Genomic DNA, 26,142 nt, shown 5'->3' with positions numbered 1-26,142 from the left:
CATGTGTTTGTACCATATTTTGTTGTGTATAATGTGCACTTTTTTCCCAAATTTTTGAGGGAAAAATAAGGATGTGCATTATACATGAGTAGTACCTGAAATGCCTTGTATCTGTTGTGTTTTGTAATTATTTGTTACATAAAAATTTCTTGTACCATAATATGTTCAAAATAAATGCTGAAAGTCCTTTATAATACAAAAAACAAGCATCTAAATATAGATAAATAAAATACTAAATTAAAAAATTAAAACAAAAGATTTTTTCCCTGAAAGTTGGGGCCAAAAATGTGGGTGCACATTGTACACAGGAGCACATTCATTATACATGGCAAAATACGGTATGTATTGCATCTCTCATTCAGTGTGGTAAAGGTCTTTTTTCAGTTTTGAGGAAAGTTTTATTACGTTGTAGTTTTATTATAGAGATACCTTTTTTAGACTTTTAATTTTCTGATTTTTAGAAAAGCTAATCATAAACATGTATGGTTTGAATATGAATAGTAGATGCAAAAATAGGATGGTTAAAGGGTAATTAAAGGTGAGAAAGGGAGGAGAGGAAAACAGTTAAGAGATTAATAGGAGGGAAAACATAACAAAAGGAAATAGGAGTGGAAAAAGAAAAATATACTACTGATATTTGAAGAGAATGTGTTTTTTGTTTTTTAGGCAATAGGCGTAAATGTTTCCCTAATTTTAAGCAAATTTTCTTAAGTGAGACTGTACTAGAGAGTGAAAAATCAGAGATGATAGCAGAGGGGAAAAAAAGTATTAGGAGCCCCACCTCCCCCTTTCAGCTCACTTTTACCTTTAGGATTTTAGAAGGAATGGTATGATATGGGTTTTAGGAGAATGAATGCATTAACTTTCCTGATTGAATTAATCAAATATGATCTAGGACAGTGTGCATAGATTTCCATTTTTAATACTTTCAATTTATATGTTAGGATTCTGGTTGCTTACTGTCCGTTGGATACTGTGTACCTTGGAGTCTTTGCTACGGGGATTCAGTATAGGTCGATCAGATAGAATTCAGGTCTGCTGAGGATGGGCTGGCAGTGACATCACCATACTTCCAGAATCAGGGAACTTGATTGCTAATAGACTCAGAATTTTTAACAAGGCAGATATGTTTGCCAAATTGTAGCCTGGTAGTTGGCAGTATTATTTCTCTAGTAGTTCCTGCAAAGAATTGGTTCAGCTGGGGCCACACCATTCCCCTCTAAGAAACACTAAGACTTTTTTGTGAGATTGAAGCCATGGGTCAGGTAGTTATTGTTTGCTCTGGGTGAGTAGCTGGGAGAAATGTCTTCTCCCCTTCTGAGTAGTTTCTGCTGTTGAGCGAATCTGGATGACAATGTTTTATTGCTCCAGATGAACTGCTCATTACCTTGTTTGTGTCCAAAGAGTGAATAAATGAACCTCCAATACAGTTTACACATAGTTCTTATAGTGGATTTTTTTGGCATAATCATAATAAAGCTTTTACTTGGTTATAGCCCGAGTAATGACATTATCTTTTTCTTCAGCCTTCTGATTCATTTCACATTGATGATGTGCTTTTATCAAATGCCTCCCATTGTTTCCATGGCATCATACATTTAGCTTATTATATGGCCACCTGTCGCCCTCTTCTCTGTTATCATCAGCAAGGGCAATTATGCTTGTGTGTGTGTGCCTTGTAATTTTACCAAAATTCTTACAGGTTACTTGTAAATTAGTGTATGAATGCCATTTCCCTGTTCTCCTTTCCTTTCCCCTCTGCCCTTCCTTCCTCTCTCCCTTCCTTCCCCACTTCCTTCCCCTGGCTTATGGACCTAGTGACGTATGTTGTGTTCCTCTTCCTTTTTTATGAGTAGTTTTCCAATCTGGGTTTTTAACCACCTCTTCTATTTCTTTGATCATGGGTTTTTATTTAATTTACCCTCCTCCCATTCCTGTTCATCCCTTCACTGGCAGCCCTGTCCTTGATTATTCTTTTCTGTTTAAATTGAGATCCAAACAGCTTCCAACAGTGCCATTTGTTTTATCTGTTGATTGAAGGGCTCTGTTGATACGAAGATGAATCAGAAGATAGAGTCTTCAAGGACATCCTTGTGGGGACACTGATACATATATGCTACTTGTAACTTTATTATATAACCATTACATTGTATACTATTTGCTCATATGTGTCTCTTCCATTAGATTGTGAGGGTTAAGTGTTCAGCCAATGTTTATTGCATGAATGAATGAATGATGTGTATATGTATATGTGTGTAATGATAAGGGCTAGAAAACTGAACAGAGTGCTGTGGGAAACAGATGGAGTAGTAACTCTGTTAAAGAACAGTCTGGGAAAGGTTTATAGGAGATGACATTAGAGTTTGGCTTTGAAGGGTATTACTGCCAGAGAAAATTTACGAAAAGAAGATATGGAGATAATGAAAATTTCTGGATGATTGGAGAATGCTCTCTAGGTATGGCTGTTTGACAGGAACAATTAGTATACAGTGAAGAACGATAGCAAGGGGGGCATGACTGTAAATTAAGGTCGTGAAGACTTCTCAGTTTGGAACTTTATCCCGTAGATGATAGTCATTGAAGAGTTATAAAAGCAGATTTCTTAGGTCCTGTTTTAGAATTTAACTTTGGTTGCAATATGAAGAACAGATTAGGAGCAGAATAATTTAGGAAGCTTTTTACCATAATTTAGGCTAAAAATGATGCTCTGAATAGAGGCAAGGGGAAGAGAGAGAAATTAGAGAAATATCTTAAAAATTTTTTAACAGGTTTATTGAGGCATATTTTATATACCGTAACAGAAAAACATTTTAAAGACAGTATTGTCTACCTCTCTTAATTTTGGATACATTAAATAGGCAAAAGAGAGCACACAGATGTTCAGTAAATAAATAACTCCAAAATTCTGATATGGCTATAGAATAAATTTGTTGTCATGTGGTCTATAAAACGTTTAACTGGGAAGGTAGTTTCTTTATTGTCCAAGAAATAATCTTGAGTAAGTTTAATCTGTTTGATTTGGTAAACACTTTAAAGTGGTTAGAAAAGGCACTTGGCAAATTAAAATTTATACTTTAAAATAGAGTTTTGACAGATTAGATTCTCTTCTTTCTATGAAGAGATTTTTTTCATTGTACTTTCTCCACAATAATTTTTTCTATTTTTGTAGAAAATGGTGATTTTTATACATATTTTTACATAAAGATTTATATATATTCTTACATGAAGAACAGACCTACTTAGACTATCAGGAACTCTTAAGAGGGTGTAAAGATAACTTTCAGAGATGACAAAATCCTTTTCTGACTTTAATGAAAGACAAGGTAAGTCAGGGCATTTTCTTTACTAACATTATAATATTGATACTCAATGAATGCTTGATGATATGCTTGCAGGTAAATTGGCAAGATGAGGAGCAGCAAATCAAAAGAGGTGCCTTTACCAAATCCAAGGAACTCTCAAAGGAAGGATACTATTCAAGGTATGATTTGTTTTTTCTTAAACTGAACTTAATTCCTTGGGTACGTCATATGTATAAAATTCTGGGCTAATCAGTAAATGAAAATTATACACATACTTTGATTTATAAAAGGAGATAAATAATTTTAAAATTTTAATTTTTTCTTTTAAAAAATTTTTACTTCTTGGTTTGAGAGACAGAAAGAGAGAGAGAGAGAGAAACATTGATTTGTTGTTTGTCCTGGAAGATCGAAGTCTGGAGTAGTTTTCTAATCTTACACATTATAATGTGAAATATCATACAATGCAAAATTTCATATTTGTTCAGCTCATTGGGGTAGATTGTAGGAGATGTGTATGGGGGTGTGGGTGGGCGTTAGTTCAGCTGTTCTAAGGACTAATGGGACCCACGTCTAATGTGACTCTGAACCGTATATTGGGAAGCTCAACTTTATGGAATGGGAGAAGAACCATGTTTTGGTCCTGGCTGGTGTGGCTCATTGGATTGAGTACTAGCCTGCAAACCAAAGGGTCACCAGTTCAATTCCTAGTCACGGCACATGCCTGGGTTGCGCGCTAGGGGGCTTGTGAGAGGCAACCACACTTTGATGTTTCCCTTCCTCTCTTTCTCCCTCCCTTCCCCTCTAAATAAATAAATAAATAAACTCTTAAAAAAAATAGAACCATGTTTTGGCTCTATATAATAAAGTACTTACTGAGGTTTAGTTCTGCCTAATAAAGTGGTTCTCCAACTTTGAGTGCATTTGGGATCTTACTAAAATGCAGATTCAGAGGTCTACTTGAGAGATTGTGATTTACTAAACATCAGTGTTCCCCAGCAGATATCACCACATCGTGGGATGCACTTTCACAGACCAAGGCTGCTGTAAGTAGTTATCATTCCATTTATTTCTCTCTGTTTTAAAGCTGATTACTTATTAGTGATTGAATAGATTACATTTTTTCTATAGTTCTTTTTAGTAGGAAAGTAATGTTAACATTTTGGTAGGAAGTTATGTACCATATATTATAAAATGAACATTAATGGCAACTATTAAATAATAAAAATCAAGACACTTAAGTTGTCAGGAACATTAACCCCATGACATATAAAATATTAAAATAATTTGTGCTACTTACTTTTCTTTATTAACTCTGCTCATTTGGTATGTTGAAGTGAAGATTTAAAACATAGAATCAATTTGGGAAGGTGAGGCTATGTAGAAGGCTCAGAGTCAGGGAATGAACAGCTACTTTGTGAACGGACTGTGAGTTGCCTCTTCTCTTTTGCGGCGGTGGTAGCGGGGCTTCTCTCTGCTGCTGCAGAGTGACTGGGCAGCCTGTTCTCATTTGTGTCCCGTCCAGTCTTGTCGGGAGTTTAGGAGTCCAGATGTGGCAGGTGATGCAGAGTCCCTTCGAAGGGAGACCCTTTTCTTTTTCATTTGCCTTCTGGCCCATTCCTTTTCTTCTGTGTCCTTTTTGTTTTCTTTTGTATCCTACCTGAATTTGAATCACCTATTTCTTTGCTGTGTAAATATGGTACTTTCTGTCCCCTAATCTTTTGAACTGCTTTGAAAATCAATCTGGAAAAGGTAATACTATAACCTAGATTTGGTCATAATACAGAGTCAGATTTAGACCCTAAAAATAGCAATATATATTCTCTTTCTACATGATAATGTAGGAACAGCTTCTGTCCCCCAATTTAGTTTAGAATTAAGGGAATTGAGAGCTGAGCTGTTAGTTGTTTTACAAAATGGTTGGGTTTTTTAAAAAGAATTTTTAAGGGTAAGGCGCTCAGTGTAAATGGGGGAGGTAGGGCCTGATACAGAACTATTACAGGATTAATGTGATTTTGTAGTACATTGCACTGCAAACATTCCAAAGAAGATAAGTTAGAATTTTATACAAAGCTTTTTCTTTTCCTCTCTTTGTGATGGAATTTTGATGATTTTAATTTCTTTTTTTTATACCTTTTATGTTTTCTGTAAGTTTTCTTCTGTTAGCATGTAATACTCTACCATTTAGGGGAAGATGCTTCTTAAAATCATTGAGAACATTGGTGGTTATACCAAAAGTTAACTTCTGTTATAAATGTATGGAATCCTAAATTCTATCTTGTGACTTATCATTATCATGAAATTTATTTTACAGACATAAGACTATAAAAAAGTTGTGGCTGTTTGAATAGTCCTAGTTCTAGTCTAGCTGAATCATTCTTTCCTCATTTTTGCATGTAACATGCACAAGACTTTATATATATATATATATATATATATATATATATATATATATGTATATGTATATATATGCATATGTGTGTATATATATATGATATGCAGCATATAATGTCAGAAAATTTTTACTGCTTTAAAAAAACTTAATTAAAAACAGGTCAAGGCAAATAGAAACTTTTTAATAGTCTTCAGAATCTTTTTTATTTTCTTGTCTAAATTTGAGCAGTGTTGTGCCAGTTGTTAGTATAGCTAAAGTAGTAAATAATAAAAAAAAACATATTTTTTGTTCATTAAAGGAAAATACTCTTTAGATATTTTTTTGCTACTTTGGAGAAAGGTATTGGACAATACAGTTTCAAATAACTATGTAAATTGATAGTAGCTGGTTATTTACAGAATTAACCTAATTTGTTGTGATGGTGTTTAACTTTAGCTGAGGCACATTGAAAACAAGTTAGAAGTAACCCCTACAAGTACAGCTGTGTTCGATTCTGTCATGGATACCAAGAAATCTTCTGCAAGTGCTGTCCGGAAAATAAGTAGAAAAGGTATGTATGGAGTGACCTCCAAAGATCTGAATATACTCAGTATAAATTTTTGATGTTGGTTTCGTTTCAGTTTAATTTCTTCTTACAGTCCCATGTATTTGCCTTCTCTGTTGTTAGAGACTAAACCTCATCAGCATTTAGGTTTTTTTCCTCGAGTACTGAGTAGTTATGAAGCAGCCTCAAATCCAGTGTCTGTGGGGGAAGTTTTTCCCCATCTTTTAATTAGGGGTTTAGCACCACTGCGTCACCTTTGACAGGGAATCTTCGTTTGTTTTTAGTGGTGAGAATTTGATTTTGAGGCTTTGGGGTTATATATGTCTGTTCTTTTAATTCTCATTTTAGTTCTAATTCTCTTTTAGTTCTTTATGTCACTTGAAATTTAGTTGGGGTTTAAAATCACAAATGGAATGTCTATCTTTGGATACTATCATAGGTTCACACGGTGCCAGTATTTTTTTTGTTTACCTTTCACAATTCTGTGGTTTCCTAATCAGTGGGCTGAAGCCTGCAGGTTAGTACTTCCCACTGAAACTGTGATTTTTTTTTTTTTTACCTGTGAATCTGTTGTTTTTTTTCTGATATTTCTTTTTTTGAGTGAGAGCCTTTGGCAAAAAGGAATTTTATATGTCTAATTTCATTTTGCATTGTTTTCACATAATCTTTCCCTGTAGATTGATTTACTATAATAATTTAAATAAAACCTAAGTGTTTTCCATCTGCTTCTTTAATATTGAACTAGAGATTCCAGCAGTAATAGATACCTAAGTTATTTTCTTAGATCCTTGCCAAATTCGGAGATGGTCGTATTTATATTGTACATTCTCACAGATTGTTTTCCCCCACAGATGGTAGATACCTGGATGATTCTTGGCTTAACGGTCCAACCTCCAAATCTTCTAAATCACGGAAAGAGAAATCTCGTAGTCCTCTCAGAGTTACCACCCTGGAGAGTAACGTGAAGAAAAATAATCGTGTGGAATTCCGAGAACCTTTGGCTTCTTACAGGTTAATGTTAAAAAAAATAAGTCATCAAATAGTGCTAGCCTGGAGTGTTTACAGCAAGAATACAGTTTACTATCTGCGCTTTTCATAGCGCTCTGGCTCTGGCAATACTACCTTTTCATTAAAAAATAATAACAAAGCACACATCTTTTATGTTATGAAATACTGACTTTCTACTCTTATTGACTAAATATTTCGAGAGGGCCCTGGCCAGGTAGCTCAGTTGATTAAAGTGTCATCCCGATACGCCAAGATTGTGGGTTTGATCTCTGATCAGGGCACATACAATAAGCAACCAATCAATGCACAAATGAGTGGAACAACAGATGGATGTTTCTCTCTCTCTTTCTAAAAATCAATAAAAACCAATATTTGGGAAGGGAAGAAGTAGTCAAACTTGCTCCAGGCCACTACCACCATTGTAGTAACTATGTTTCCTACAGACAAATTGCTCAGGAAATGTTGCTTTTTTTCCCCCTTAATATCTCAGATTGGATGTTCTTACATAATGAAGTTTGTATAGCTTAGTTTTCTTCTTTTTTTGATAGCATTAATCACTTAAAATTTCTTGTTGAGAATATGGGTTAATATACTGTTTGACCTTAGCCAGTGGCTTTTTTCAGCAACTTATTTAGTCAGATGTTCAAGCTTGATGTATGAATTTCGATGGTATGGATGATATAAAATGCTTTGTGTTTTTGGATAGCTGATAATTTAGGATATTCAACAGATAAAGTTATCAAATTTCGTATTTGTTTGAGGGACATTTTACTAATGATACAAATGTGTTTGTGCTCTTAGGATAGCAAATAGTAATAAGTAATAAATACTGGACCTTATATTTCTTTCTTTCATTTATAAGCATTTTTAGTATTTTAAAGTGTCAATAAATCAAGGAGTTTCATGATGGTGCTTGGTAGTATGAGGAGGTGGAGGTGGATAATGAGGTCAGTTTTCAGTATGGTCAGTTTGATGCAGTTTTGAAATATTTAGTGAAAATATTTGGTGGGCATTTGAAAATTTGGGTAGGAATGTATGTGGAAAGGTCAGGGCTGGGAATGTAAATTTGGGCATTGTCACTAGTGTTATAGTGATAAAAATGGTGAAAAAAATGTAAAGAGAAGGCCGGGGACTTAATCTGGGTAGCAGTTCATAGTTTAGAAAAAAAGAAAGGTAAAATTTGAAAAATAATCAGAGTTCAGAATCTTTAACCACAAAAATATTAAGCAAGTTGCCTGGGAACACAATCAGTATCAGAAGTGAAACTAAATTACTGACCCTTTATGTATCTACTGTAATGTTTGTCTGCTAAGAATACTACCTAATATTTAAAGTTGTGTAAATTATGCATCTTTTATGAAAAAGTACCTATAACATAGCTGTAAATAGAATGCCCTTCACCTGGCCAACTCCCTTCATCACTTCAAACTCATCTTTCATCATCTTACATAAGAGACATTGTGAGATCTGTTTCTACCCCACTCCATTCCCACAGCCTCTTTAACCCTTCTGTGCTGCTGTAATAATATATGCCTTCCTGTATTTTCAAATTGCATTATATTTTGATTCCTTATCTACCCATTGCATTAATTTATATAAAGTTGTAAATCTATCTTATTCTCAAAGCACTGTCTAATGTCTATCATTTACCAAGTATTCCATAAATATTTTCCCAATATTTTATTATTAAAACTTTCAGTTACAGAAATGTTGAAAGAATTGTATATTAAACACCGTTATATATATGTATTTAGCAAATGTTTAGTGAATGAATGAATCAGTCCTCCCCTCCCCTCCCCCTTCCTTCCTTCCTTCCTTCCTTCCTTTTCAGTGTTCTTCCCTTTTTAAGATTGAGCCATGACATGTAACCTATCTTTTTATGCTTTATTTGATTCTCTACATGTGCTAATTTTAGACCTAAATCATTTTAACTGAATTGTTATTACAGTCTGGTCAAAATAGTGAAAATAATTACAGTTAGTCTTGATATCTAGTGGAAGCTATAGGACTCAGTTCTCAGCCCCCATCTTATTTAATAATAAACCACTCAGAACAGGGCCTAATGTGTTTTGGGTCATGGACCCCAGTGATAATCTGATGAAAGCTGTAGACTATCTCCTTAGAAAAATACACATACTCAAATACAATAGATATGGTTTATATAATCACCATGTTATGCTGTAATAATTTTTGTGGCAGAGTTTTATGCCTTTAAACAAAACATCTAGATCAGTGCTATACAATAGACCCATTAATGTGGCCACATGTATAATGTAAACATTTTTAGTAGTTACATACACACACACAGATGTTTAAATTCTTTTGTTGTTGTTTTCAATCTTTTGAATTCATGTGCAGTTTACATTATAGCACATCACAAGTTGGATTAGCCATACTTCAAGTGCCCAACAGCTGCACGTGGCTGATGTCGACTCTTCCAGACATAGCAGGTCTCGGTGGTGGTTTTGTGTGCTTTTGTAATTTTGTTGGGTGTTTTATCAGGCTGCAAATGCTCTTCTTACTGCTGAGGCCTTTCTTCATTAACCTCTCTTAATAAACTGGTTCTCTTCCCAAAATATAACTTACTGGAATGATGTATAAAATAAAAATAGTCTCTGAAGGAAGACTTTTGCTAGTGTTTTTATGAATAGAGAGTATGGGCTTTGTGATATGTACTCTGACCATGTTTAGTCCTTTTGCTTACTCTGAAATTTCTAGGTATGCTTTGCATGGTTTGAAGCTGCCAAAAAAGTGGTTGGTGGTTCAGAGAGGTTTGAATTTACTAACCATGTTTATTTGAAGGAAAATATTTATTGTACCTTTACTTTATTTCTGTTCTATTTGTTAATTTGGTACATTATTTAGAATTTACGCATATGAATTGCCAGTAAAGGAGTAAAATACACATTTTGGTAAAAGGTGTCAAGTGAATATCCAAAATCAGATTGTAACCCTATTTTCTGGCATTCTCAAGGAACTTTCTCCACACTTCTTTTGCATTTTTCTTATTTTATAATATGCAGATGATGACTTAGAACTTGATAGAGGGGTCATTGAGTCTTAATATTAGTAATGGTTATTTTATTAGTTTTAACTTTCTGGAATTTTTTGGGGGGGGTGTTTTTGGTCTCTAACTTTACTTTAGAGTTCTCCACTCGTAAGACTGGTTGACTGTTTTTTGTACTTTTTATTTAAAACTTACTATTTTTTAATTATAGGGAAATTCATGGCATACCTTCCAATATAAGTCCCAGTCCTTTAGAGTCAAAGCATGTATATTGTGTGGATGTTAATGAAGAAAAGCCTGAGAATGGGAGTCGGATGGTAAGCAATCGAGAAGAACGAAATATACGTTGCTGTGATTTTGAAAGTTCCCAATCATCTGTCATCAATGATACTGTTGTTAGGTTTTTAAATGATCGACCGGCAATTGACGCATTGCAAAATTCTGAAAGTTTGATTAAGATGGCAGCTCCTATGAGAACTGAGGAAGAAAAGCCTAATAGGACAAAAGGAAATGAGAACAATTTGAAGGCTCCTGTCAGTAACGTGGGCCATGATGTCGATCCAAAAGTGTTACAGCTGACTGACTCTTCTCCCTCTTCTGCTAGTACTTCTAATTCCCAAAGACTAGATATCTTAAAGAGGCGACAGCATGATGTCAAACTGGAGAAACTCAAGGAGCGGATTAGGAAACAGTGGGAACACTCAGAAGAAGCAAGTGGCCGGGGCCAGATTCTGGGTCACACTGACCACCCAGTAATGGTTGTTAATGTTGATAGCTCAGTGACCGCAAAGGTCAGGAAAGTGGCAACAGCACCGCCTGCTCCTGCGTATAAAGGTTTGTGATCAGTGCTTGTGTCTTTCTCTTTCTGCCTCCTCACTCCCGACCCCCCAGGTCTCCTCACAGTGTGTTTGAGTAGAGGTGATCCTCTTTATAATAGATAAGAAATTAATTCAAGGCGCAGCTTAAAAATGCAGGCTTTATTCTGGATCCTACCTTGGAACTAAATCACAATTTCTGGGGAAAGAGCCCAGAATTGGAATTTTTAATTAGTCCAGCAGGCCCACTATGTGAACATTTAATAAGTTGAACAAAAGAGGAAATAAGAACTAGTATGTTTTCGGAGAACTGAAAGAATATTCTCTTATTCTGTCATTGTATTTGGATTGTTATTAGGAATTCTTTCAGAAGTAATATTTAAAAGATAATTCAATCAGTTTGAGTTAATATTTGGTTACAGAGTATTTTGGCACTGACATTTGGTTTATGTTGCTTTAACTTTCAAGTTTTGACATGGGTTTTTCCCCCTGTGTTTAAGAAAAATACTTAAGTCACATTTATACCAACATTAATGGATTTCCATTGAGAAAAAGCCTTTCAGAGAGAATTTCTGTTTTTTTAGCCAACTCAAGTGTTTATGTATGGTGGTTTTAAGGAGTTTGTATTTTTATCTGAAATTATTTTCCTAGGGTCATCATGTAAAGTTTCTAATAAAGAGTTAATTCATCGATCAGGTTAGTCCGTGTTAGGCTTTTGTCGTGAAAACGTCTGCCATTGTAACCTTTCTTTTGTGCTTACTTTTTAAAGTTCAGTTTTTCTAGATAAATGTATGAAGATCAAATATTGTCAAAATCTGTTTCTTCTGTTAATTTTAAGTTATGAACAAACCAAGACACTTTTTGCTGTAGCCAATTGTGTTTTATATTTTTCTACTAAGTCGAATTTTTCTCTGACCCCTTTTTTAATTTTTAGTCCTAAAGTGTCTTTAGTCATTTTTTTCCTGCAGAATAAATTTTACTATATACAGTTAGAGCAATTACCAGCTTTATTTTGTTGCTTATTATGTTTTATTATTGATATCCATTGTAAATTAGATAAAAATGGGTAATTTGCATTTTATTCTAGCTAATTTGTGATGAAATCTTGAGCAGTTCCCTTTAGAAAGAATACTGAAAAAAATTGCTCTGTTATCCATGATTGGTCTTATGCATTATTAAGATAAAATTCTCTTTATCTTTTAGTTACTTGTGTACTATGTAGTAATTGTCCACACTGTTGACAGAGCCAATAGCAAATGGTGGGGTCAGAATGTTCTTGTTGGTTCTGAGATAGTGAGTGATTATCCAGAACTTTTGCTATGCTTACATCAGACCCATTAAATTCATATGGTACGTTTAAGAATTGTTCGTTCCAGAAGTTGAAGTTCTGAAATTCCAGCTGTTCTACTAAGGCAAAGTTAAGATGGTCAGTTTGAACCCATATGTTATTTAATAATTTACAAAAATCTAAAGTGATCATTTCATTTGTTCAGATACGTAATAAAAATTCACTTGGTTCAGAAGTCAAAAGTTGGAAAGGGTGGACCTTGGAAAGCTGTTTTGCTCTACCCACCTGGTCCCCTTTCTGGAGATCATTACTGTGTATCTTCCAGAGATAATTTTTTTTCCAAGATAATTTTTGCATACACAGAAATAGGAGAGAGAGTTTATTTTCTTTCTCTTTTTTTTATGTTAGCATACTAAACCCATTTATACCTTGGTTTTTCATTTATGTTTTTGTGTGCTTTATTTTTTTTTAAGGAGACTTTGGAAATGTTCTATGATTCTGCTTTAAAATTTGAAGTACTGAGCAGAAATGGTGTTTATGTGATTCTTTCTTGTCTTATACTTAGTTGTTTTCATACCTTTTTTCCCCCCTGGTATAAATGCCCATGAATGTTAAGAGCCTGTGTGGGTCATCCTTACTTCATTTCAGGGCCTAACATAATGTCTTGGACATAAGTGCCCAGGAAGTTTTTTATGCTATTCAATCAATTCAACTAGTAAGAAAGAAAGTAGAGAAAGAATGGAAATAAAGACTGGAGGATGGAAAGAGAAACTGATACAGACATTAAAAGATTCTTGAAGTTAACTTACAAGTAGAGATGCAAATATAAGGAAAGGCTCTCATGCAGATAAATAGTTCTTAAAGAGGAGAGGAGAAAGAATCATAGGGTAGAATGTGGAGAGTTGGGGGTGGGTTGATGATGAAGAGAAATGTTGGGAGAGAGGGAGACTTGCACAGAATTGCCACACTTTGTTACTGCAAACCGTAGTTTATAACACACGGAACACTATGTTTATAAGTTTTTTCCTTATATAGATATAGGCATAATTGTGTGCCCCTTGCTACAGATGTCAGGTGAAATTAAGTTTATGCTGTTATGCCCAGTAGCTGAATAGATTATTTACTATTAGACATGTAATTAACTTACCAGTACATTTCATCTAACACCTCTAAAGTGCTTTTACCAATTTCAGTTCCAACTTATTCTTTATATTGATTTAATTTTACAAATATTTATTGGTTGCCAAGTTTTGGATAAGTTGAACCATCTGAAACTAAAAATCTTTGCACTACTCTGGGTAACATCCCTATTCATTGTTTTATTATTTTGTAAAGTAACACTCCAAGTTCAGTGTATTTCTTAAAGAGTAGTGATAAATTTGAAGTAGGAAGTCAGAACTAGGAAAAGCACATGTGTAATGGTTTTTGAGAAATTGGACAAGTGTGTTTTTAAGATACATTTTTCACACTTTGGGTGCATTTTGCATATGTAGGCAGCAACTGGTCCATTAGTTCAGCCACAGGCAAAATTGGAGAGATGTTAGCAATTAATGCCTGTCTTCAAAGAAAAGAATAGGTAGTGTAGTCTTTCTTTTAGTCTTGAGAAGGATAGTTTATATCTCTGAACTTTATAATTTATGATTAGCGTTTAATCACTTAATTTAGTGTTTCTCCATTTCTAGTCTTTTTTGAACAAATGTACTATGTATTGCTTTATCTCACAGAAGCTTGCTTTTTCCAAATAGTATTTGTCAACACATTATGTGGTAGCTAATTACGCATCCCTCTCTTAAAAGCTTATAAAGCTGCCCAGCATTATTAGTTATTAGGGAAATGCAAATCAAAACCACAATTGAGATACCATTTCATACGTACTAGGGTGACTGTAATAAAAAAGACAGACAGTGACACGTGTTGTTGAGGATGTGGCGAAATTGGAACCCTTTTATATTGCTAGTGAGAATGTAAAATGGTGCAGCTATTTTAGAAAACATTTTGGCAATTCCTCAAAAAGTTAAACAGAGTTACCATATGACCCAGCTATTCTACTCCTAGGTATAATGCCCAAGGGAATTGAAAACACACGTCCACACAAAAACTTGTACACAAATGTACATGGCAGCATTATTAATAATAGCCAAAAAATCAACACCCTCAAATGTCCATCAGCTGATGAACAGATAACAAATGTTGGTACACCCGTACAATGGAATATCATTCGACAATAAAAAGGAATCCATGTTATACAGTGGATTAACACTGAAAACATCATGCTAAGTGAAGAAGTCAGACAGAAAAGGTCATATGTAATATGGTTCTATTTACATGAAACGTCCAGAATAGGCAAATCCGTAAAGACAGAAAGTAGATTAGCAGTTGCCAGAGAATAGAGATGGTGGTGTGGGGAGTGACAGCTACTGTGTACAGGGTTTCTTTTCAGGGGGATGAAATGCTCTGGAACTAGATGATAGTTGTATAACTTTGTAAATATACTGCAAACCACTGAGCCGTACACTTTAAAAGAGTGAATTTTATACTTTGTTAATTGTATCTCATTTAAAAAAGAGTATAACAAACAATACTTATAAAGCAACTTTGATAAGAATGTTCTGTACTGTTGGTATGTATTAGGTTTCAATCCTTCAGAGACCAGGATTCGAACACCTGATGGCAAAGTGTGGCAAGAGGCCGAGTTTCAAAACCTGAGTAGAGAACTGTATCGAGACTTAGCACTTCACTTTGCAGGTGAGAGGAGAGCTTTCTAAGGATTTAGTGTCTCGTCATGCATGCTAACTTAAAATATTTAAACATAAATGGCCACCAAGCTAAAGATACTTCCCTTTTCCAACTACATGGTATACTAAAGTAGTGGTGGTTTTTGGTCCGTCATAAGGCTCCCTTAGCCTCTAGGCTCTGCTCCAGGGTTAAAATTAGCACACATGGCTGATGAGACAGAAACGAGACTATTTTTAAACTGAGGGACTTTCAGAGTGGGGCCTGTCTGGTTTGAGGAAAATACAACAGTCTAGTTGAAGTTTATTCCTACTAGACCCCTGCGGTGTTTGAAATGGTCAGTAATTTCACAGGCAGCAGATAAGAAGGTACTAACATAAGGGCAAAATGCAGAAAGAAAAAGGAACCTTTTAGGAAGGGAATAATGTTAGGGAATTGGAAATATGAGGAACTTCTGGAAGATTGGAAGAGGGAATAAGAAGGTCATACTCAAAATGTTACTGTGTATTGAAGATTAGTATGATTTTGGACAAGACGTTGGATATTTAGTATTCTGTATTTTTTACAGTTGAGGAAAGAGAGACTCAAAGAGTAATTTTCCCAAGGTTGCATAGAGCAGTTAAGAATTGAAGCCAATATTCAAAGCCACCTCTGACTGTAAAGCCTGAGATTTTTCTAGGAAGCCCCCATGTAGATTGTTCTAATAAATTTTGTGGCATTAAATGTTCAGTCTACTTTTTCTACTGTTATTGGAACACTGTATTTAGTTAACAGCGAAAGTTTGGGAATTAGCTTAGAAGGGTTCAAATTGGACTCTGTCACTTAATTAGCTCTGTATACTACCTGTGTTACATAAGCTCTCTTCCTTGGTTTTCTCATCTGAAAGATAGGGGTAGTAACAATATACCTCATAGGACAGTATCAGTATAGACAAGTAGAATGCTGTATGTCAAAGAAGTCTTAAAGAGGTTTGTCTGTTACACTCGTGTTATGGTCGATGATGAACTCTGTACTCCTAGCTAAGAGCAGTCCATCCCCTTGTGTTGCAGATTCCATGTGCTCTTGTGTCTTTAAGGACGTAACTTTAGCCTGTTTCCTTATTTTTACATCAAGTGTTCTCTCTCTATGAGGTCATTCTGTCAACACGCTGTTTGATGGCATGCCGCTGTTTCAGCCATCGTACAAGGACCCCTCTTTTGGCCCTACTCTCTTCAGCTACTGCCCTTCTTATCTCCTATTTTCAGCAAAACTTCCAAAAGTTTCCCTGTACTCACTGTCTCTAATTTTTCTCCTCCCTTTTACTCTTGAGCCCTTTCTCTTAGGTGTTTTCTCCTGCTTCTCTGCTTCTCTGTGAACGGCTGTTACCAAGATTATCAGTGACTTCCACCTTGCTAAAACCAGTGTTTAATTCTGATTTGTCATCTCTCAGGAATACTGGACATGATTGAAACTCTCTTTTGAAACTCTTTACTTGATATTTATGATACCATAAGTGTTTGGTTTTCCTCCTAAGTCTAGTTGCTCCTTTTCAGTTTTTTTCCTAATCGACACCCTGAACTCTACACATCGGCACATCCCGTTCTCAGTGCATGGATCTGTCCCCCTCTGCTCCCCTCTCTTCCTTCTTCCCCTCCTGCTTTCGTTCTTTTTTTGGGGGGCGGGCGCTTTTAGTTATCTACATGCACACAAGACAAGCTTATCTAACTCAGAGCTTTAAATATTTGTTGTTGTTGATGCCCAAATTTATGCCTCTGGTCCAGACTTTGCCTCTGAACTCAGACTCTCATACCAGCTGCTAACTCCAGATTTCCCTTTGGATGTATAATAGGTTTCTTATGCTTAATATATCCAAAATGTAGCTAACTAACTAGATGGGATCGCTGTACACCCCTTAAACCTACTCCTCTGGTAGTCCGTCTGTCTCAGGTAATCTATTCTAATTATTCTGGCCTCTTGACCCCCATGTTTCCCTTACACCTTATTTCTAATATTGCCTGAAAGATATCTGAAATAAAACCACTACTTAGCCTGCCTCTGTCACTCTCACCTGGGTCCAAGCCACTATCAGGCTCTTGCCCAGATCACTGCAGTAGCCTTCTGACTGGTCTCCCTGCTTCTGTGTTTCATCTGAGTTTGTTCTCTTTGCAGGTGTTAGAGGAAGCTTGTTAATATTTAATTGAGATTATATTGCTCCTTTGCTCAAAATCTTCCCAAAACTTTCCATCTCATTCTTGAATAAAACTTGAAGTTCTTATAATGACCTATAACGCCCTACGTGATCTGGCCCTCAGCTATGTCTCTGACCCTGGTTATTACAGCTTTCCTCTTCACCTCATGCACAGTGGCCTCCTGCTGTTCTGTAGACACTAGGTACGCTCTTGCCTTAGAGCCTTTGACTCATGCTTCCTTCCACTTGCCCAGAATGCAGTGCTCTGTGTATTTTAAAGTATATTTATGTAGATCTGTAATGGAGGTTAATGTATATACATAGGGGTGGACAAAAGTAGGTTTATAGTAGTAAGTACATGAAACAGTTTATTCCTGTATTGTTGTTTATTATTTATTGGATTATTTATTTGTATTATGTAAACCTATTTTTGCCTACCCCTTTATATATTCCTTTATTAGAATTGAAAAAAATTAGTAGTAATTTGTATGTGAAATACCTTCACGTATTTCACTAGCATAACCATAAAAGGCCCTAATTTAGGAATATTATGTTGACTATTTTACGAAGTTTTATTTTAGAAGTTCACGAATATTCCAGTTATATAGGGATTTTTAAATGAAATTGGAATCTGAGAAAGTGCTTACCTCAGATTCTATAAATACTATGGATCCTGGGTTGGAGAGCATTAGTTGCACTTTCTTTCAGTTTGTGAAAACAAGTTAAATTTCTCCAGTGTTTTCTGGGGGGGGGGGGGGGGCGGAACACAAAGCATTGGAACCTCACAGTGGATAGTGGTAATCTTTAGACCTTTTCATAAGAGGAGTTGGCATTGGTAGCTTATGGGTCATAGAAATAGCCTTAGTGAAGGTTTCTTTCTCCCTACCTGAATCATATGCTTTATGCTGATTTTTCATCCTGGGGGGAGGGTGAGTGAGAGGGTAGGAATCATCGTAATATTTGCTGTAAACGAACATCTCTGCCTTTCAGATGATACCTCTGTGAAAGAGAAACCTGCTGAAAGAAGTAAAGAGAAGAAAGTGGTCAAGCCAGTACGAAAAGTCCAAAAGGTAGCACAGTTTTCAAGTCCCGAATGCAGAACAGGTGGGTTTTCTCCATCTCACGTACCCCCTGAAGTTAAGTATTACTGAAATGGCATGTGCATGGAAATAAATGTTACCTAGATGTTCTCATTGTTTGGCACATATGAAAATAGAATACAGTTTGCATATCATTATTTTGTGTATGTGTGTTTAATTGACATAGCATAAGTTATATGTAGTTAGAACATATAGTTCGCTAAGTTTTCATATATGTGTATACCCATGAAGCTGTGTGTTCACCATGATACTGATTATATCTATCACCCCGCAGTTTTTTTCTATCACTTTTAATAGAAATCAATCAGATTAAAGGTAATGATTTTTATATAGTGAACTTTTATATACAAAGGGGGGATTGCTTATGAATGTCACTAAGTGTGGCAGTTCAGGCCTGTAGTGGCCAGGCTGGACTCTGAATAGGTCAAGACTGGGAAAGGAAAAGAGAATTCCCTAGTTCCATAGTGACCAACATTTCAGGCTCAATCCAGAAAATGAGCAATCCAGTTGCCCGTATTTGTAACCTATCTTTGTTCCTTTGGTAAATGTGTACTTTTAGTATCCTTCATTTTCTCCATATGTAAAAGAGAAGGCAGTAGTACTTCTCATGGGGTTGTCGTGAGAACTGAAATAGTACCTAAAGCACCCAGCATAGCACCTGGCATATGGTAAGCAGTCAAATGTTAGGATTGGTTCATTAACAATAATTATTGTTATTTCTGGCTATACTGAAAGTGGCTATTTAGTATGTCATATTCATGTCATTGAGTAATTTGGGCCAAGAGAGAGTGAAGAAAGTTGGGAACTTGTCACTTTCAGCTTGGAGACATTTTGAATCAGTCATTCATACATGCATTCATTAGGCAGATAGTTTGAGCACTTGCTGTATGTGAGGCATTGTGCTACATGTACTAAGCCTAGAAAATTGGTAAGCAGGATGCACAGAGCCCCTGCTCTTCTGGAGTTCACGATTTTGTCAGGAAAACAGTGGATTCAGGGTTAGAATAAAGGATGATGCATGTGTGGTGGGGGATGTGTGGGTCTGTGGAAACGGGGTGGTGGGGCTCTGGTTTTTGACCAGGCACTTGTTTTTCTGGTCATAGACTAATCACTACAGTGGCAAATCACGTATTTTGTGACACCCATTGTTAACTCTAGCTGTCATAAGAGAATGACCCTGACTGTACACAAATAAAAAATAAAACTTCATAGGAGCACGAATTATCTGAGTGTAAACTAAGCTAATTCTTATGTTAAAAAATAATCCATGTTATTTTTTCATGACATACTATGTAATGCTGTTGTCAGGAGCATAGTTTGAAATGAAACACTGGGACCACTAAGACTTGGAATGTATGTGTCCAGTTTTGTGGTAAGCTAATTTCCATTTGTGCACTGGGCGATGACTGAGACAGCGCGTCATTAAATGTGCAAAAGCTGTATCAATAGCTTATCTATAGTAGAAGTCCTCTTTTTCTACCAACGACTGCATGAGACTATTCTAGAAAGCCAGAATTTAGAAATAACCACCCAGCATATTCAGAAGCCAACATTTATAAATAACTACCTAGTATATTCATGTTGCTTGCTTTTGATTCAGAAAATTAAGCTGAAATTGAAGAGAAGCCTGTTTTTTCATTTTGCTTAAGAACATAAAGTTTTTTTTATAGATTGAGCAATAGGCTTCAAACCTTTTAAATATTTTAGATAGACTATTTAAGGTTAATAACAAGGTGAAAAATATTTCTTTGCTAAAATAAAGAGCACACATTTATAATTCATGTTTCTGTATAATAGATATATTCATTAAAATAATACTTACATTTAAACTTCTAAATTAAAAGTCCTATTTAAAGAAACTCTAAATGCAATGTCTTTGATTATAAATACAGCTAAAATCCTGCGACCAAAAGGAGAAAACACAAAAAAACACTACCCTTACTTAAAGTACTAGTATTATATTGTATACTTCCTTACAATAATTTTAAAATCATAATAGTATGTAAATATAATCATTATATACATAAAATTTAATATTTTACTCTTAGAAAATTTCCACAGAACATTTCTGTTATTTCTTATGGAAATTGTGATTTGAAATGGCCACCTAATTGTCTATTGGAAACATAACCAGTTTAATTAACCATTCATCATTCTTCAGTATTTAGGTTACTTCTCATATTATAAAAAATGATCCAGTGAACATTTTTATTTTCTATTTTGTATTATTTCTATTAATACAATGCTGTTTCTTGGATTATTTGAGCAAGGTGAGCACTTTTGGGGTTCCGGACAATGTAATACTATGTTTATTTTAAAATAAAGAAACTATACTCACTTATGTTTCAATAATCAATGCGTAAGTAGAATGATTTTATTATAATTTTACCAACACTGACAATCAATGTAAAAATCTATATTTCAAATTTAACTAGGTTTAAAATACTTCTTTATTATTTTTATTCCATTTCTTTTTTTTTATTGTTGTTCAGTTACAGTTGTTCCCATTTGCCTCCCATTGCTCTTCCCTGCCCCGTCCATCCCCCATTCCCAAAGACAGTTCCTACCCCATCGTTCGTGTCCATGGGTCCTTTGTACATGTTCCTTGACTCGACCCTTCCCCTTCTTTCCCCATTTTCCTCCCCTCCTCTGGTCACTGTCAGTTCGTTCTTTATTTTCATGTCTCTCTGGTTCTTGTTGCTTGTTTGTTTGTTTGTTGATTAGGTTCCACTTAAAGGTGAGATCATATTCCATTTGTTCTGTTACTTTGCATTTAAGTATGTATTTTGTTGGGGTTTTTTTATGGGTTCTATTTTCTGAAGTCTTTTATGTCATTTTTTTTAAGTTACTGTCTATTTTAAGATGATGGTCTAATTTTAATTTTTTTATGATCTGAAAATAGTAAATGAAAAGATTTTCTCCTGGTAAACAGTTATATTTATTGGAACATTCTTTTATTTTTATAAAACTTTATAATAAGGACAGTTGAAATGTTGATAGTGTTTATTTTTGAATGTCATTATTTTATGCATAAAAACATAGTATGTAGTTTTGGTATATAGCTGTAAAATTTAATGTGTAATTTCCCTGTAATATCATCCCTTCCAAAGGTAGTCACAGTTTGTTATATATTATATATTTCCTCAATTTTTTTCCTGCACTTAGATTAAGTCATTTGTTTGTTTGGCAAATGCTCATTTTACTTTGTGCCAGAAACCATGCTAGTATTGACAAACCAAACACTTAATGTAGTTGACATATTTTTGTTCTGTGCCAGAATTGTTGGATTCGGTGACCTAATTTTTGAGGTTTCAGTTATCATTATTAATATTGTACTTTCAAAGCATTTTACACTTATTTGAGGTATATGGATCAATCAAGATTTAAGCAAACTGTTCATTGATTTTGGAGACTGAGGGTTAAAAATAAAAGTCAATTGTACACCCTTTAACTTTGGCATACGATAAGCATAAGATTATTAGAAACCCTGTATGGCTGAGTAGGCATATAATTCTCGGAGCTAAAGTTTACATCTTAGACTCAGTGCAGTGTGTATGTGCATGTATTTCAGGTAGCAGTCGTCTGATAAGTACGTCTTCTTGGCGAGATGGACAAAAGTTAGTGAAGAAGATTCTGGGACCTGCACCCAAAATGGAGCAGAAAGAGCGAAGAACAGCATCAAGTGACAGAAGTGGAAGAGAAAGAACTACCAAATCTGGTAAGTAATCAAATTACTACATTATCTTAGTAATTAAAGTTGAGAAAAACAGTGAAAAGTTGCTTGTGTCAGGAATTACGGTGAAAATACTCTTTTGGGAATGCTTTGTGTCTTTACATGTCCAACTGTGAATGTAGCTCAGAAAGAAGATATTCCACTGGGCTTGTCTGGATAACTTCTACACAGAGGTGTTATGGTGATCTTTATTAAGAATATTTAAGAAAAGATATTAAACCCCAGTGATGCTTAAGAGCTTAAAATTGAGTGAGTTCTATGTATGGAGGAAACTTCTAAATTACATGCAGACGGCAGACATGTGGTTTGGTAACTAAATCTTTATCACTGGTGTGGGAGTGGTGTTCTCTGCTCACTGTAATCTCTGATCCTGTCTGTATGTAAAATTCCGGGTTTTTTCACCATAAGTTTTGACATTAATCTTTACTTTTAAATATGTCATTAAAATATTATTTATCTTGGAAAAAAATTCTGTTTCTTATAGCAATTACATATTCTGTCTTTGTGAATAGCAAAGCATCATTTAACCAAATATTGTTAGACTTTTAGGGACCTTAAGAGAATCAAATCTGACCTCTCTCATCCCTACATACACGAACACAGGCACAGACCCACAAGGTTGATTTTTTTTTTTTTTTAATTTGTCAGATTAGGAAATAATCCTTGAGGGAGAATTGAGTGTGTAGACAGACAGTGGGTGGCAAAATTTGATCTAGTATTAGTTTGACCTTCGAGTCTATTACTTTTCTCTTTTTGAAATGTCTTGAATGCTATTTGCAATAAGTAATTACTTTTTCATGAACACTAATTTTGGGAAATGAAATATAAATACCTACAGGCCAGCTTTCTTTCTTCAGCAACAACATTGCATTACTTTGAACTTCTGGAATGGATTCAGTAAGAAATGTAATTGCAACTATAGTTTTGTATACATAAGTCAGTATAAACTTTGTATGTGCTCCTCTTCACTTTCATTTAGCTTGTAAACTCACATGCATTCTCAGTCTAAAATTAAGCCATATCAACAAGTGTCTAGATGATAAAATGATTGTTTTCCTACATATTTTTTTTTTCTGTCATTCATTGGAGAGTTGTGACAGCTTAACATTGTTGGTTTTTTATCAAACTTTTGGGGCGTTTGGGAGGGATAGTAACATTAAATAAGATCATGAGAGAGAAATATTGACAGTATTTCTCTGTTAATAGTTAAATATGTCAACAATAATACCTCTCCTTATTTCAGAATATTAAAAGATGCATTTGTTTAAATGCCAAGGAAGCATGGTGTTTCAGAATATAGAAATTCTTCTGCTATAAAAAAAGATGTTTTTGTTTCCCTCTATCATATTCTTTAGAAGACTTTCTATGATATTTGAATTAAAGTTTAAGATAAAGTGAAATTCCCTAATTTTCTCTTGAATACCATAAATTTTAGGAAAGAATACAGACTTTTCACACATCACTGACAGTTCATTCTTTGCAGGGGTTCATATTGGAAGAGCAGAATCTGATCCCAGATTGGATATTTCACATAGACATCTTCCACGAAACTCAGAGCGTTCAAGAAGTAGAGCACGGTCCGAAAATAATGTAAAGAAATTAGCCCGGTCTCTTCCAGATAATAAACAAGAGGAAAATATTGCCTTAAATAAGGACTTTTTACCTGTTGAAATTCGTGGAATTCTTGATGACCTACAGCTTGATTCAGCAGCTCAGGCTTCAAGGCAAGAGACAAGAGAGTTACAGAATCAGAAGTCAGCAGCAGTGCAAGCCCCGAGGAGTCATAGCCCAATAAAAAGAAAACCTGACAAAATAACAGCTAGCGAAGATCCCCCCGTTATTTCTAAGAAGCGCCACTATGACACAGATGAGGTGCGTCAGTACATTGTTAGGCAGCAGGAGGAAAGGAAGAGGAAGCAAAATGAAGAGAAGAAGGCTCAAAAAGAGGCCACTGAGCAGAAGAACAAACGATTACAGGAGCTCTACCGGAAACAGAAAGAAGCCTTTACTAAAGTAAAAAATGTGCCTCCTCCTGACCCATCAGGAACTAGGCGACTGCAGGAAACTTGCTCCAAATTGCTACTGGAAAAGACCTTGCTCGAAGAGCCGACACCTCATGTTATGCAGGAAACACAGGTAATTTTAGTGGCAGAAATACAAAGAGAAGTGATTTATGGTCAGGAAATGTTCATTTGCTATACTATTTAAAAATTACCAACCATTCCTAAGATTCAGACATGTGCTCAGACAATATTTGTAGTAATGGTGACCTTTCATGAAATGTGTGTACCGTATTTTGCCGTGTATAATGCACTCCCATGTATAATGCGCACCCACATTTTTGGCCCAAATTTTCAGGGAAAAAAATCTTTTGTTTTAATTTTTATTCAATTACTTACTTATTTATATTTAGATAACTTGTTTTAGAAACTGCTTTTGTTGCAAGTTTGTCATAAATTCAACAAAGCAGATTTCATATTCCAGGGTATTATTTTACATATGGATATTGTTACTGCTTTCTAGAGTTGCATTTTTAATGCATAAGCATAAATAAAAGAAAAACATTTATATGGATACAAAATTAGCACTACGCATGTATAATATGCATCCTCATTTTTTCCTCAAAAATTTGGGCAAAACTGTAAGCATTATACATGGCACAGTACCGTGTATGAAGAGTTATTTGATAAATGCGATTGAACATAAGTACTGGATTAGAGTTTTACTATTTTTCTGTTAATAATTTCTGTTCATCTCGTCACTGCTGTTAGTTATATCCCTGCCTAGTTTTCATGGTATACTGAGCAAATGAAGTTGGAGTATGATAAGGAAAAGCCCAGTTTTGTGATCTGTGCTGAAATTAGAGAATATTGTAGTTTATTGTGATGATTTTGTGAGTATTGCTAAAGTTTTTAAAAATAGTAAGAGTAACATTGTGTACCATGAGCTACATACTCCAGACTTAAGCTTTAGTAAATTTTCACAACCCTGAGGAGGAATAGGCACTACTAGTATCTCTACCTACCTGGTGAAAACCTGAGGTTTAGAAAGAGTATTCCATTCTCCAAGTTATGCAGTTAGTATTAGGTGCCCTTGTTGGATTTCAGGTGTAATTTTATTGTTAATTGTAATGCCTGTTTTTTAGGACAAACTTAAGTTTGAATTGGTTTTATTTGACAGGAAAAAAAAAGCCCCTGCATTTCATGATCTTTGTAAAGGTGAAATGACTTAATTATTTGTCCCATGTACCCCCTGACTATATCTTTGTGGTGGGAGTCAGATAAATTTGATGTCTGTTTCTCCTAGACCAGACCAGGGTATCAGCCATCTGGAGAATCTGACAAAGAAAACAAAGTGCAGGAGCGTCCCCCAAGTGCATCTTCCAGCAGTGACATGTCTCTGTCAGAACCTCCTCAGCCTCTCGCAAGGTACGAAGGGAGAATGAAAGCTCGTTAGGGTCTTCCTTTCCATGAGATTCAGCATAGTGGTCTGTGCTCAGTTAATTTTGTGGATCTGAGTGAGCAAGAGGTTTACTTAGAAATTAGTTTATGTTGTCTGATGGATACTTAAGCATGGTTGCACCTGTATTTACTGTATCTCCTATTGTGCAATCTTTACCTGTCTTTTTATGTCCAAAGTAAATGTTAGTTTTTCCTGGGGATCCCCTGCAGTTGAAAGCACTCTGGCTCTGAACTAAACACACAGTAAAAGTTTGTTGGATGAATGAATCTCAGTGAAATTAACATTTTAAAGTGTTTGTGGTGAATAATTTTGAAAAGGTACTTCTGTATCCATTGCTGTATTCATAATTTTTTCATATGACTCATACCAGTTTATTCATCTTACCCTCAAAACTATATTTGGGGGATGCATGTGAACTTATGAACAAGGAAAGGATTTGATTTAATATCAGATTGGTGATTGAGGGTTACTTTACCTTAAATTTTTTGTTAAAAAAATTTTTTTTTGCTATAATATATTGTTTGCAGTAAATTTTAAAAAATTATTTGTGGAGGCAAGTTAAGGTGATTTTCAGATTAATTCATTATAAAT

The 26,142-nt window shown here is 35.0% G+C and overlaps 1 protein-coding gene across 1 annotated transcript in view; it reads left to right on the top strand.

The window, feature by feature from the left end:
* The window catches only part of CEP350 (centrosomal protein 350), a 111,350-nt gene that overhangs the window by 11,480 nt on the left and 73,728 nt on the right, over positions 1-26,142 (top strand). The window contains exons 2-11 of the mRNA XM_053915551.1: positions 3,396-3,481; positions 4,302-4,345; positions 6,130-6,244; positions 7,090-7,249; positions 10,465-11,087; positions 14,988-15,101; positions 18,247-18,360; positions 21,928-22,074; positions 23,573-24,225; positions 25,396-25,517. Coding sequence (XP_053771526.1) covers positions 3,409-3,481; positions 4,302-4,345; positions 6,130-6,244; positions 7,090-7,249; positions 10,465-11,087; positions 14,988-15,101; positions 18,247-18,360; positions 21,928-22,074; positions 23,573-24,225; positions 25,396-25,517 — 2,165 coding nt within the window. The 5' untranslated portion in view covers positions 3,396-3,408. The remainder of the gene's footprint in view (positions 1-3,395; positions 3,482-4,301; positions 4,346-6,129; positions 6,245-7,089; positions 7,250-10,464; positions 11,088-14,987; positions 15,102-18,246; positions 18,361-21,927; positions 22,075-23,572; positions 24,226-25,395; positions 25,518-26,142) is intronic.

This window comes from Desmodus rotundus, chromosome 12, assembly GCF_022682495.2.
Source record: "Desmodus rotundus isolate HL8 chromosome 12, HLdesRot8A.1, whole genome shotgun sequence".
Lineage (NCBI taxonomy): Eukaryota > Metazoa > Chordata > Mammalia > Chiroptera > Phyllostomidae > Desmodus > Desmodus rotundus.
This window is presented reverse-complemented; position numbering and strand designations above follow the sequence as displayed.